Source organism: Macaca mulatta, chromosome 2 (assembly GCF_049350105.2).
Source record: "Macaca mulatta isolate MMU2019108-1 chromosome 2, T2T-MMU8v2.0, whole genome shotgun sequence".
Taxonomy (NCBI): Eukaryota; Metazoa; Chordata; class Mammalia; order Primates; family Cercopithecidae; genus Macaca; species Macaca mulatta.
The window spans coordinates 131193016-131205920 of NC_133407.1; the positions used below are offsets into that span (position 1 = coordinate 131193016).

General features: G+C 41.6%; 1 protein-coding gene and 1 long non-coding RNA gene across 3 annotated transcripts in view; one reads left to right on the top strand and one right to left on the bottom strand.

The window, feature by feature from the left end:
• The window catches only part of SUCLG2 (succinate-CoA ligase GDP-forming subunit beta), a 277798-nt gene extending 274687 nt beyond the window's left edge, over nt 1–3111 (bottom strand). Inside the window, exon 1 of one of the 2 annotated variants that reach the window (XM_015130405.3) lies at nt 3004–3111. In XM_015130405.3, the coding sequence (XP_014985891.1) occupies nt 3004–3087 (84 nt within the window). In that variant the 5' untranslated portion in view covers nt 3088–3111. 2 annotated transcript variants of the gene reach the window in all.
• Nucleotides 3112–3136: 25 nt separating this feature from the next.
• Nucleotides 3137–12905, top strand: part of LOC106996871 (uncharacterized) — a 301071-nt gene continuing 291302 nt past the window's right edge. The window contains exon 1 of the long non-coding RNA XR_001442957.3: nt 3137–3584. This is a non-coding gene — a long non-coding RNA (uncharacterized LOC106996871). The remainder of the gene's footprint in view (nt 3585–12905) is intronic.

A 12905-nucleotide genomic window follows, 5' to 3' on the forward strand; every position in this document is an offset into this window, starting at 1 on the left:
GTGTATGCATATATATAATTCCACCTACATAAAGTACAAAAATGAACAAAACCAGTGTTATAAGTCAGGGGACTGGTGGACCTTTGTAGGGTGGAGGTAATGACAGGCAGGAGCACCAGGGGGCCTCTGGGTTGTTGTTAAATGATCATTTTCTTGATCTGTACCTAGTTAGCTGGGCGTGCATTCAGTTTATGAAAAGTCATCAAGTTGTTCATTTATAATTGTGCATTTTTCATGACATCTTCTATTTCAGTTTTAAAAAATTATGCCAATCAAAAACACACTCTGTGAAATAGGTCTCCTCTGATCATCCAGTCTAAACTACCCTACTGTGAAGCTATTCATTCTCCATCTCATGACCCTGACTGATTTTCTTCATAGAATTTGTGATTGGCTGAAATCATTATATGTGTTCTGGCTCACTCTCTCCCACCTCCATTAAAATAAAGTATCACATGGCCAAAGACTCTGCCTGCCTCATTCACCACCCCCAAACCCCAGGGCCTACAACAGTCCTGCCAAATGGTATGGGCTGAATAAAAACTATATGAAAGATAAGAAATGACTAAAGTGGACCCTTTAAGGACACATTATCAATCAAAAGTCAAAATAGTAAAGCTAAGAGCAAAGGTTAAAAAAAAAAAATCAACGACACTAAGAATCAGGAATATGTGTCAAATGTTAAATTTAACCATAGGGAGGGGGAAGACAAAATGTCATTCCATGGGTATCTTTGAGAGACCAGTTAAAGTTATTTCTCTAAGCAGAAACTGGGTCTTTTATTTCTGTAGAGACAACAGTTTTTCACTGTTGGTCTGGGCCAAGAGTGGTATAAAGTAGGTCTGGGCCAAGAGTGGCAACAGATTTCTGGGATACTTGGTGAAGATTCTTAAGTATGATGGGAGAAGTGGGCCATGTTTACCCGTAATGTCTGCCACGGGCAAGGGACTATGCAGACATAATATCAAATCAGTGTACATGAAACAGATCATAGGAAGCACCCAAGAATTTGAAAATAGGCTTTCCTACAAGTCATGAGCAATACTCACCATTTTTATGGACAATTCTAAGATGGTCATAAAGAAAAAAATAAAAATGTATCTCTGGTGCTAATGACTTGGATGTTACACAGTTACTACTGGTCTGCAGATTAATTTGCATGTTGATATAATTTATTTTCACGAGGAAGGATATACTCACCAGGAAACAGCATGGTGTAACAGAAACGTAAAGGTAAGCCTTTACTCTGGAATACCACAAACTCTCACTGTAACCTTGAATGCGTCATCGAACTTCTTTAGGCCTCAATCTCTCTACCCATGAAATGAGCTGGCTGGACTAAATGATTGCTAATGTCCATTTTCAGTTGTTGGACATTGTATACATTTCTATCTTTTAAAAAAAAAACCTATTTTTGTCTTCTAAGACATTACAGAATAACACATCATCCACAAGTATGTAAATCATAGTAACCAGATGGCGTGTGTGAACAGATCTTTTTACCCAGTTTTCTTGAGAAACCAAGAGTATCTCTCCCCAACCAGATTTTCTCCTGCGTTCAGCCTCTTGTTTCTTGGTTAGGCACATAGGCTTCACATACTTCAGCTAAACACTCTGCATTTTAGGGTTCTCTGTACAATTTATGAGTTTTCACTGCCCTTGGGCCCCATGTTTCTCATCAATTCAAGGCTACACTCATGGTTAGCACCCTAGTTCTTGCTTTTTCTAACACTTAAATAATGAATAAGACTTAACTCACCTGGAGGTATTCTCCTTACTGTATTACAACAGTAATAACACTAACAAGTTATTAGTGAGTTTTAATTAGACAAAACTGCCATTCCTTTGCTACCTCACTATACTGTCAAGCACCTATTAAGAATATTACAGTAGTAAGTATTAGCACCTTTTAAATTTACATTAACAATAACAGAGAAATGGGAAAGCAGGAAACGAAAGGAGAGGGGTAAATATAGCTCACATATGTCATAATGAACCAAAGTTTAGAGTAACTCAAAAAACCGTCAATCGCTATTTTTTAAATTTTCTAAAAAACTATACTATGCACATCCTGGTTAAAATTGTATGAGTGATAATTTGCCTCTCATCAATTAAAAACGGGGAAATAGGCAAGGCATTAACTCTGCTGTGGCTGAATCCGTGACTGTGCTTTCTTTAAAAGGGGAGAGAGATAATCTACGGAGACTAACCAGTTCAGTGGTTGAGTGATTTCTCCAAGAGTCATCACCAACTCAAAACTTCCCTTAAGTCCTTCTGACTACTGTAACGCTTGCCATCTGCACAAGGTAAAAATCTCCTAGAGGCCAAGTTCCAATCGCTATCCAGCCCACCACTGACCCTCTTTGGTTTCATTCTCCATCGACAAGGAGGACATGGACAGGGTCAACTGTCTAATACGTTTTAGTGACAGGCCTGATTTTTCATTGAAAAGAGGAGAAAGATCGTTTCCCATTTTTCTCCTTGACCCATGGATTTGACCAACTCAGGCACCTTAAAAGTCTGCAAAAGCAGGTAGCCCGCAGGAAGTTCACCCGTGGGGGTGAGTTCCTAGTTGGGCTGAAATGGGTTTCCAGGCATGTTTATCACGTGGCCTAAATGTGCTCAGGGTTAGTGCGAGCCGTCTGAAAAGCAGAATTAGTATAGCTGACAATAAAACCTCAGGGCTCCAAAACCCGGTCCGAAAAACTTTTCTTAAACTTGCATCCAGCGCCTGCTTCAGCGCCTTCGCCGTGAGCCTGAGGGGCAGACAGCGGAGACTCCCGTGCTTTGGGCCGCTCACACCCCGAGGCACCCGGGGCCACCCCCGCGCCGCCCCTGCCCCACACTGGAGCGGGGGTCCCTCCTGGACCCGGGCGCGGCGCCGCTGCGCCTCCCGAAGTGGGGCGCCCGAGGGGCCGCGCACGGGGCCAGCCGGAAAGCAAGAGCAGCAGGGAGCTAGGGAAGCCCGGGCAGGCCGCCCGCAGCTCCTGCCTCCACGCTCACCTGGGACCCGACCGCCAGGAAGCGGGGACGCAGTGCTAGGGCTCGCAGAAGCTTCCCGGCCTGCGTTGCCACGGGGGACGCCATCTTAAACAGGAAACCCAGCAAGGGGCAGTAGGGCGGGCGCGTGCAGGGGAAGGAGGCGGAGGAGTGGCGGGAGGAGGGGTCGGAGCAGAAGCAGGCGGGAGGAGGAGGCAGAGGCGGGCCTGGCCAGGCCGGCCCCCTGGGTCTCCGGGGCGCAGGCGTTCCTAAGGTCGCAGAGCTCTCGGTCCCCGACCTGGCCCCGGTTCACGTTGAGCGGTCCCAAGGCCTCAGGGCCTACTGTGCAGTCCGCGGGTTATGGTCCTGAGCAAAGACAGAGCCCGAGCCCTGCGGTCTTGGGGCTCAAACAGTCCCTGGATGGCCAAACAAGCGAATATTCGCCATGGCAGTGGGTGCTGGAAGGGTGGCTCACGTAGCTGACACTCTCCGCAGAGACCCCTGGTCTAGTCTTGGGGTCCCGGAGTCCTATCTGGAACAGTGGTGTTGGAGCTGAGACTTTAAGGAATAGGGACGGGTGAGGAGCCTGCAGCCCAGGGCTTCAGGTGGGTCAAGGAGAGGTCGGGGAGGCTCTCCATCCCTTAGGGAGTTGTGGGTGTTTTGTTTTGTTTTATCCTTAAACCAAGATCAACGTAAAGCTATTAGAGGATTTTAAGCCCAGTAACAGAATGATAAAAGCGACATTCATCTGGAGTTGTGAACCCCAAATACGTGACACAGGTCTCAATCAATTTAAGAAGTTGGTTTTGCCAAAGTTAAAAACGCGCCTGTGACACAGCCTCAGGAGGTCCTGACGACAAGTGCCTAAGGCGGTCGTGGACACAGCTTGGTTTTATACATTTTAGGAAGATACGAGACATCAATCAATGTACATAAGATGTACATTGGTTTGGTCCGGAAAAGCAAGACAACTGGCAGCAGGGAGGGGCTTCCAGGTTGTCGGTAGATAGGAGACAAAGCATTGCATTCTTTTGGGTTTCTGATGAGCCTTTCCAAAGGAAGCAATCAGCTGTGCATCTATCTCTGTGAGCAGAGGGATGACTTTGAATAGAATGGGAGGCAGGTTTGCCCTAAGCAATTCCCACCTTAACTTTTCCCTTTAGCTTAGTGTTTTGGGGGTCCCAAGAGTATTTCCCTTTCATAGAGTTTACACGAGTCTAACCAATGTACATGTAATAAAAACGACAACAGCAAAGTTACTGAATATGTGCCAAGCACGTGACAAATATAAACCTGTTTAGTCTTCATAGCAACCTTTTAAGCGGGTACAAGTGTACAATTTCCATTTTGCAGAAGAGTAAACGGAGGTGCACAGAGAGGTTAAGTAACTTGCCAGAGGTGGCAGGTCTGATAAGAGATGAGATTCACATCCCTTCCACCCACCCCCAAATGAAGCACTATTTTAGATTTTTTTTTAACCTTACTCATTCTTGAGCATATGATCATGAAAAAAGGTACAATGTAACACAAGTAGACAATTGTTGCTACTAGCTTCTTTCCTAACCTCTCTGTTCGGAAAGTGGGGGAACTGAGAATTTTTATTTCAATATAATTTCTAGCCCATTTCGAGACCTAATTTTACCCACTAGATTTAGTATCTTTTGATGATGATAATGATTGCTTAAATCAATTATTGCCACGATGGTGGCAAAGTGGCAATGGTCTAACTCCATCCTTCCTTTATTAGTTTGTATTCTACTCAGAAAAACTGCGCTGTCTTCCCATCATCTCCACTGATGAAAGAAAAACTTCAGCTGAATTAAATGTAAAAGAGTTTAATTGAGCAATGAACGATTCAAGAATCGGGCAGTCCCCAGAATCACAGATTATCGCAGAGACTCCAGTGCAGCCACGTGGTGGAAGAAGATTTATAGACAAAAAAAAGGGGGAAATGATGTACAGAAATCAGAAGTGAGGTACAGAACAGCTGGATTGGTTACAGCTTGGCGTTTACCTTAAACAGTTTGAACACTCAGCAATGTATAAATGGTTGAAATATGGCCACTGGGATTGGCCAAGACTTAGCTATTGTTTTAGGTGCATACTTCTAAGCTAGGTTTTCAATCTTGTCTACCTATTAAGCTAGGTTGCAGTTCGTCCACAAGGACTCAAATATAGAAGTACCAAGTCCTTCTTAGGCCAAATTTAGTTCACCTCAACACTATTCTTCAGTGAATTCTTTTATTCACTTGTATCAGTATGGACTCATGTTTCTTTTTTATTAAATAGCAAACGGATGCTCTTTCCTGATACGTATACTCTGCTGCCTTTGTTTTCAGTTATTTAATCTTCACAGGATCCCTGCAAAAGGGGTCCTACTGTTATTCCCATTTTGCCAGAGAGAAACTGGGCCACAGAGTTCCACATGACATTTACATGACTCTAAGGTCATGTAACTTGCCAAGGGTGACACAGCTTGGGATCAAATTTCCCAAAGCTGGACTCTAATCACTCTCCTTAACACCCTCCTCTTGACAAGACTGGGTTTGAGTTTCCATATTGTTCATCATTAGCCCTACTGGGTCCGCTGGGATAGAGCAAAGACTTGCTAACGTTTGAGAGTGAACGTTTAAACTTGTTGAGAGCTCTGAACATTTTGCCAAAAGGAGGAAGACCACCTATAGAATTAATCAAAGGCTGTTATTTCAGACTTTACTATGCTAAGGGAGTTGGCTACTGTCACTTTCCTTCCAAATGAGACTAGAAGGCATTTGAAAGAAGTGTTTGTTTTATAGAGATAAAGGAGAGACTCTTAAGACAGTCTTTGATTGATGAGTGTTCTTTTAAGATGCGATTTTTCTATTATGGTGGGATTTTTGAAAGTGGAGTGGGGAGAGGCTTTCTGATTGTCATCCAAGTATATTTGGTATTCTTTGGTTCACTGTCTACTGGTGCGTAACTTGGGGACTTTCCAGGCTTATCAGCCTCCTAAGAGTTTTCCTGTCTGACTTGGAAGACTGTCTGATCCTCGGCTCTGGGGTCCAAATCTTTCATCAGCAATTCCTCAGTGTCTTTACTCACATTATCTCTTTGTGCCTTCTCTGCAGCAAGTGGGTAGGGGAGAAGGGACAGAAGGAAGAAAGATAACCATTCATATAGCATCTCCAGTGCCTAACACTGGACTTGGATTAGAAAAGGTAATCAATAAACATATGTGGAATGAGTTGCATTATAGATTTCCTTGTAAGATTTCTCCCTATTTCTTACTCCCCGCTTCCATCCTCCAACCTCCCCAAAATAGGAATCTAGATTCTACCAGAGTTCTGCCCTGTGCTTTCCTGGAACAAACATTAAGTTTTCAGCCAAACTGGACCTCCACCCACTTGAACACCTGTGGCTAGGGAAATGCCTGCTTCATAGGGTGCCAGTAAGTAGTCAGTGATCAGATGTTATATGTAAAGACCTTGCACAAGTAAAGACTTCATAAATGTTCTTTTTCTTCCTCTAGTGGGTCCATAACAAATATTTGCATGATATCGAATGTGAAACACCAGGGCCAATTTGAGATGTGGATTAGGAGACCCCTGACACTTTGTAATTTATCTTGATAGCACTAGAGAATTACAGAGATGTACAAATGCCAGACAAAAGCATTAAGAGTCTAAAGTGGTTGCCTCCAAGAAGAGGATAGAGAGTAGTGGTCAAGGAACCATTACATTTTGTTTTAGAGTTTCAAGTATTGGGATTCCTGGACTCCATCTCACACTCATGGAATCAGAATCACTTAGGATGGAGACTGGGACCTGCATTTTAAATAATCTTTTCAAAGTGATCTTTAGTTTGAGAAATAAAAAAGCAAACAAACCAAATCATAGGCATGAACTCTCAAGATGTTTCCTGGTGAATCCAAAGATGAGTTACTCTGGTATCCCCCATTTGTTTCCTAAATGTAGGACAAAAAGCTGATAAATCATAGGTGGAGATGATGACCGATGCTTTGAGAGAGCCTTGACACCTGGTACAAAACCCATTCTCTACCCGTGGTCTAAATCAGCTGGGACATGTAGAAGCATTGGCTTAAGGTGAATGAATAGCTATTCTATGCTTTTGCTATGTCAAAATGGCAATTGTGAACTGCTTGAACAGTAACTACGGCCATAGGCAATAGCACTATTGAAAGCATTCTGCACTCTCTGGTATCAGATTGAAGCACAAAGTTAGACATTGCAAGTGTTGACTCTACGATTTAAAAACTCCATGGCCCTGGGCAGTTACTTAACAGTCTCAATTCCTTTATCTGTGAAAAGGGGATTATGATATGATAGTACCTATTTTGCCAATGAGATGCATTCTCAAACACTTGAGATCCCAGTGGCTGTTACCTACCATGCCTTCATTATTTGACTAAGAACTCTTTTTTGTGTGTTTATTTCTTTAGTATTTACATCTGTGAGCCTCAGTTTTCCTATTAGTAAAATGAAGGTCAAGTATGACATCTTATTTGAGCTGTGAGTTGACAGTGTAACACTTCTCATAAACTGCATGCATTTGATATATGAAGTTCTAAAACTCTACGATTAAGCTTTGTATTTCTAGCACCTTGGCTATACTGTTTCTTATTCAGTTAATCATTGCAAAAAGAAAAATAAAAACATCAGTAGGCCTACGTGCCTTCTCTTTCATCTTAGCAGTGCCTGTTAACAGTGAAATAATGTGCTCATTTTCATATTCGCACTGGTTACTCCAGGGGCCCAGATTTACCAAAGAGACATATCATGAAACCCAGCAAAGGGATACTGCATCTGGCAGTTCCGGTGGTTGTTTACCATTACCTTTTCACTTAAGCATAAAAACTGTTTGACAAATAGTAACTCATTATAACCAGAAGAGTCGAATAGAATTTTTTAAGAAACAACCCTAATTTTCATGAATTACATATTTGAGTTCATGCTGCTGCGTGTCAGGAATGAAAATCACTATTACAATGATGAAATAAAGGGCATCTGTGGATGTCATTTGGTTATTTATTTTTTAATGGATAACAGATTTCTGGAATTTACAGGAGAAGAAACTTTTTGGCCTTTCATTATATGCATAGGTAATAGCCCTGTTGCAATTTGTGACAACCATTTTAACCAGTGCTTCAGTTGTATTGTTTGCCAGTGGCACAGAAAGAATGGTCATTGTGCTTAAGTTATTTTTCCCTCTTCAATAATGCATTAAAATGAATAATTTTGATGGTATTTCTCAGCAGCTTTATTTAAATGACAGTCGGTCCTCTGTATCTGTGGGTTCCACATCTATGACTCAACCAACTGCACATTGAAAATATTCTGGGGAAAAAATAAAAAATAACAATACAATAATAAAAAATGATACAAGTAAAAAAATACAGTGTAGCAACTATTTTCATAGCATTTACATTGTATTTGGTATTACAAGTAATCTAAAAATGACTTAAAGTATACAGGAAGATGTGCATACGTTGTATGGAAATACTATGTCATTTTATATCAGAGATTTGAGCATCCATGAATTTTGTTATCCATGGGAGTTCCTGGAATCAATCCTCCATGGACAGTGAGGGACGACTATGTAAGGTGCCCAGAAGAAAAGGGATTTATGACAAAAAGTGTCTCCTTTGCCAAAACTGAAGTTGCTCAAGAGAAATTCTCACTGCACCCTGGAGAGAATTCACAGCAAGCAAGTTTAGAGCAGTGGTGACAGGTCAAAGTCAAGATGAGAAAGAAGGAAGAGTAAGGAACATCATTAACTTAGGGAAGGCCCAGCTGGAGACAAGGTCAGTGGAACAAGAGAACAAGATGAAATGGTGGAAACAAGAGTGATGATATTCTTTTGGCAGGGAGTTTGGAGCTGGATGAAGAAGATGGTAAAAGCTGAGGAAAGAACATTTACACAAAGGACTATGGATGCTCTTGAACTAAAAGAGAAGAGTAGCATTAGATTGATTGTGGAAAAGAAGTTAGAAATAAAACCTAAATTCCTTTTGCAATTGGAACCTGTGGAGTTCAGCACCTTCAATATTATTAAGAAAGCTTCTTTTAAACAGTAAAGTAAAAATTAAAGGAACATTCTTTTACAAATGTCCTGCCTCATTAGAAAGTGAGCAGCCACAGCACTGATTCTTTTTCTTCTTCTCTTTTTTGTTTTTTGAGATGGAGTCTTGCTTTGTCACCCAGGCTGGAGTGCAGTGGCATGATCATAGCTCACTGCAGCTTTGAGCTCCTGGGCTCATGCAATCCTCCCACCTCAGCTTCCTGAGTAGCTGGGACTGCATATATATGCCACCATGCCCAGCTAATTAAAAAATATATGTTTTTATAGAGATAGAGGCTCACTGTGTTGCCCAGGCTGGTCTTAAACCACCGGACTCAAGCTATTCTCCCTCCTCAGCCTCCCAAAGTTATGGGATTACAGGCAAGAGCCACTGTACCCAGCCACAGGCCATGGTTCTTAGCTTAGGTATGTAACAGAATTCCTTTGGGCCATCCTCTCCAGAAATTCTGATTCAGTAGGTCTGTCTTGGGGCTTAAGGATCCGCATTCCTATAAATAATGCCCCTACTCCACTGTCTTTGTTGTAGGTGGTTCATGCTTCATGGTTGGAGAAACACCAACATTAGCCAGGCGCGGTGGCTCAAGCCTATAATCCCAGCACCTTGGGAGGCCGACGCAGGCAGATCACTTGAGGTCAGGAGTTCAAGACCAGCCTGGCCAACATGGTGAAATCCCATCTCTCCTGAAAATACAGAAATTAGCCAGGCATGGTGGCAGACGCCTATAATCCCAGCTACTTGGGAGGCAGGGGCAGGAGAATCACTTGAATTCAGGAGACGGAGATTGCAGTGAGCAGAGATCACGCTGCTGCACTCCAACCGAATGACAGAGCAAGACTCCGTCTCGAAAAATAAATAAATACATAAATAAATAAATAAAGAAGCGCCAGCATCGAAGGTAGCACTTTGGCATAGCTAGAGGGAAGATCAGCAGCTATCCAATTCCCACCTTTCACATTCCTTTCACATTTTGTCTTCCCTTTCTTCCCGTACTTCTACCATCCTCCTCAAACTTTCCCCATCCCCTCTAAAACCTAATTTACTACATGACAGCAAGGAGAATGGACTGAGGCTCCAAAAGATGCCTCTATGCTCTTCCCTCTATCTGAAACACCCTTCCATGCTGTTCACCAGCATGAGTTTCTCTCATCCTTTGAGTTTCAGTCACCCCCTTCAGGAAGCCTCCCTGAAGCAGAAGCTAGGGGTATCTCAGTGGTTATTAGAGGTTTGTTACTGCATTTGCTACTTGTCTGCTTCATCCTTCAGGATTTTAAAATCTGCAATGACAAGGACCGTGTTTTTGCATTGTTATTACTCTGCCCACAGTACAGTGCCTGGAAGACAGGAGGTGCCCAACTGCTATTGACTGGATGGGTAAATAAATAAAGATGAAGCTGGTGCAAAAATATCCCTAATTAGAAGATGCAAAGATTCATGAGTGTCTAGAAATCTGCCAGTAGTCCCCAGTGAGAAAGGAAGTGGAGGCCCATGAAGGGAAATAACCTGCCCTGTGTGACACACTACACTAGTTGTTTTTATATACAGTTTCTCAGAGTCCTTGGACACCTTAGAGCTCCACCTCGCTCTTTCTCCTTCCCCCTCCTTTTATTGAACACTTAGGTGCTTTCTGAATGCTTTACAGAAATTATCTTAATCCTCGCCACCGACGTATTTTACAGACGTACAAACTGAGTCTTAAAGCAGAGAGTAAGTGGCCTGATGTAATGAATAGGAGAAGACCAATTCCAATCAATCTGGAATTGATTCTAGGCCAGAACTGTCCAATAGAACTTCCTGCAATGAGAAAATATTCTATATCTGTGCTGTACATTATCACAGTCGTTAGCCCTATGTGGCTATTGAATATTTGAAATATGGCTGGTGCGACTGAGAAGATCAATTTTTAATTTCATTTCATTTTATTTAATTTATACTTAAGTTTGAATAGCCACACATGGCTAGTGGCTACCATACTGGTCAACACAGGCTATCTAATTCTGATGTACAATCTCTGCATCATCATTCCATTTTCTAAAGTGGGTTTCTCCCATAGCAGTCGTTAAAACAACAATTTGGATACAAAGAGATTATTTAAGAGGTGATCCTAGACAGCAGGAGAAGGATTGAGGAAGTGAGATGGAGAAGGTGAAAACTAATAAAAGACTACATTGATAGGGTGTAGGCACTTGAGGTTTTTTTGTTTGTTTGTTTGTTTTTTGGAAACCTTCGAGAGACTTATGGAAAATGCTATACAATTGTTTCATTGAGGAGCACAGAACTGATCATGTTTATTCACCAACTCTCATGCCTTATTGATTGAAGGATGCTTTTAGGGGCATTCACACCTGCTCTGAACTCCTTCTTCGTCTCCAGCCTGCCTCCCCTATGGGCCCTTTCATGGCCTTATACCTAGATAAAGCCTTAGGGCAAAGAGATTCAGGTGCTCGAGGCTGGGTCTATCCTCCTGAGCTGCAAATAACTTCCAGGGTGGATCAAGGGGGATGTGGGGTCAAGGTAGACTATATTGCCTCTCATTTACAACGAACCATATTAGATCATTTTAGTGTTTTATTTGGAATAGGAAGAGAGGCATTTGAGTCTGTTAGAAAAAAAGATTCTGTATTTTGAAAAAAAGTTTTGGAACTATAGCTCTAAACTATATTCCTACCTGTTTTCCTGACCACCTCAATTACTAACTTGTGTCCTGTTCCATATTATTTCTAGCACAGCATGGATTCTCTAAACATTCCTGCAGTCTGGGCCCTGCAATGTAGCTGTAAAAATGGTGCCCTGGGATTTTCTCAGTGCAGACATAAGGAGACTCAAGCATTCTAGAAAGTGTTTGTTTGGTTGACTTTTATTGATGTGTATAAAAAGATTAGAGACAGCAAGAGAAGAAAATCTGAGAGAACCTATACTTGGTTTAAAAAAAAAAAGATTTTACAGCAGAAGTAGATAGAAGTGGTGCAAATAATCATTTCTCCTCTTCTGATATCAAGCTTTGTTAAGTTCCTGGAAAAGCAAACGTGATTATGACAGAAGTAAATTGACTGAAAGCCAAGTCAAAGAGGCAGATAAGCTTCTGAAGGAGGTCTGCTCACTTCAGCAAAGAAAGCAGGGCAAAGAATCCTAGCCTTGTCACCTAGTTAGGCCCCTAGTTCCTACAACCATGGGCTGAAATAATGTGGAGAACTCTTGATATTGTAGGCAAAATGAATGTTAGCAGAGTTCCATCAGACATAATGGCTGGCCATGAGCTAAAGAGAGTTTAGCCACCACAAAGAAGAACCTGCCTGTAGAGATATCTCTAAGCTAAAAGCCGCTGCAAGTTTCCTTTCAAAATTCTACCTTGAAAATTTGAAATAACCTCAGATCAGTTAGCCAAAGAGTTTCCAGAAGAGTGAAGTTCATAATGCCACAAGGAAAAAACTAGAGGGAGACTAAAGTAAAATTTCATTTTTAAATTTTAATTCATCTAGCTGAGGTTGGAAAGAGTAAAATTTTTACATGAAAATATTAAGTATCTAGAAACTCTTATAAAAAGAAAAATTAAAAAGCACAATGATAGACAAAAAGGATGAGAATAAACAATTCAGAAAAAAAGATAGACGTGACCTATAAACAAGAAAAAAATGGCTAACTTCCCTGACTGCATTGAAGAAATGCAAAATAAAATATAATACTGCCTATTAAAGTTGTACATTTTTAAATAAATTAAAATGCCCAATGTGGATACAATTGTGGAGGCAGTGAGCACTCTCCTTCTTGTTGGTAGAAGTGGAAACTGAATTGTTACATCCTTCTAAAGGATAATTTGGCAATCTATTAATATATTCAGATCCTAGAATAG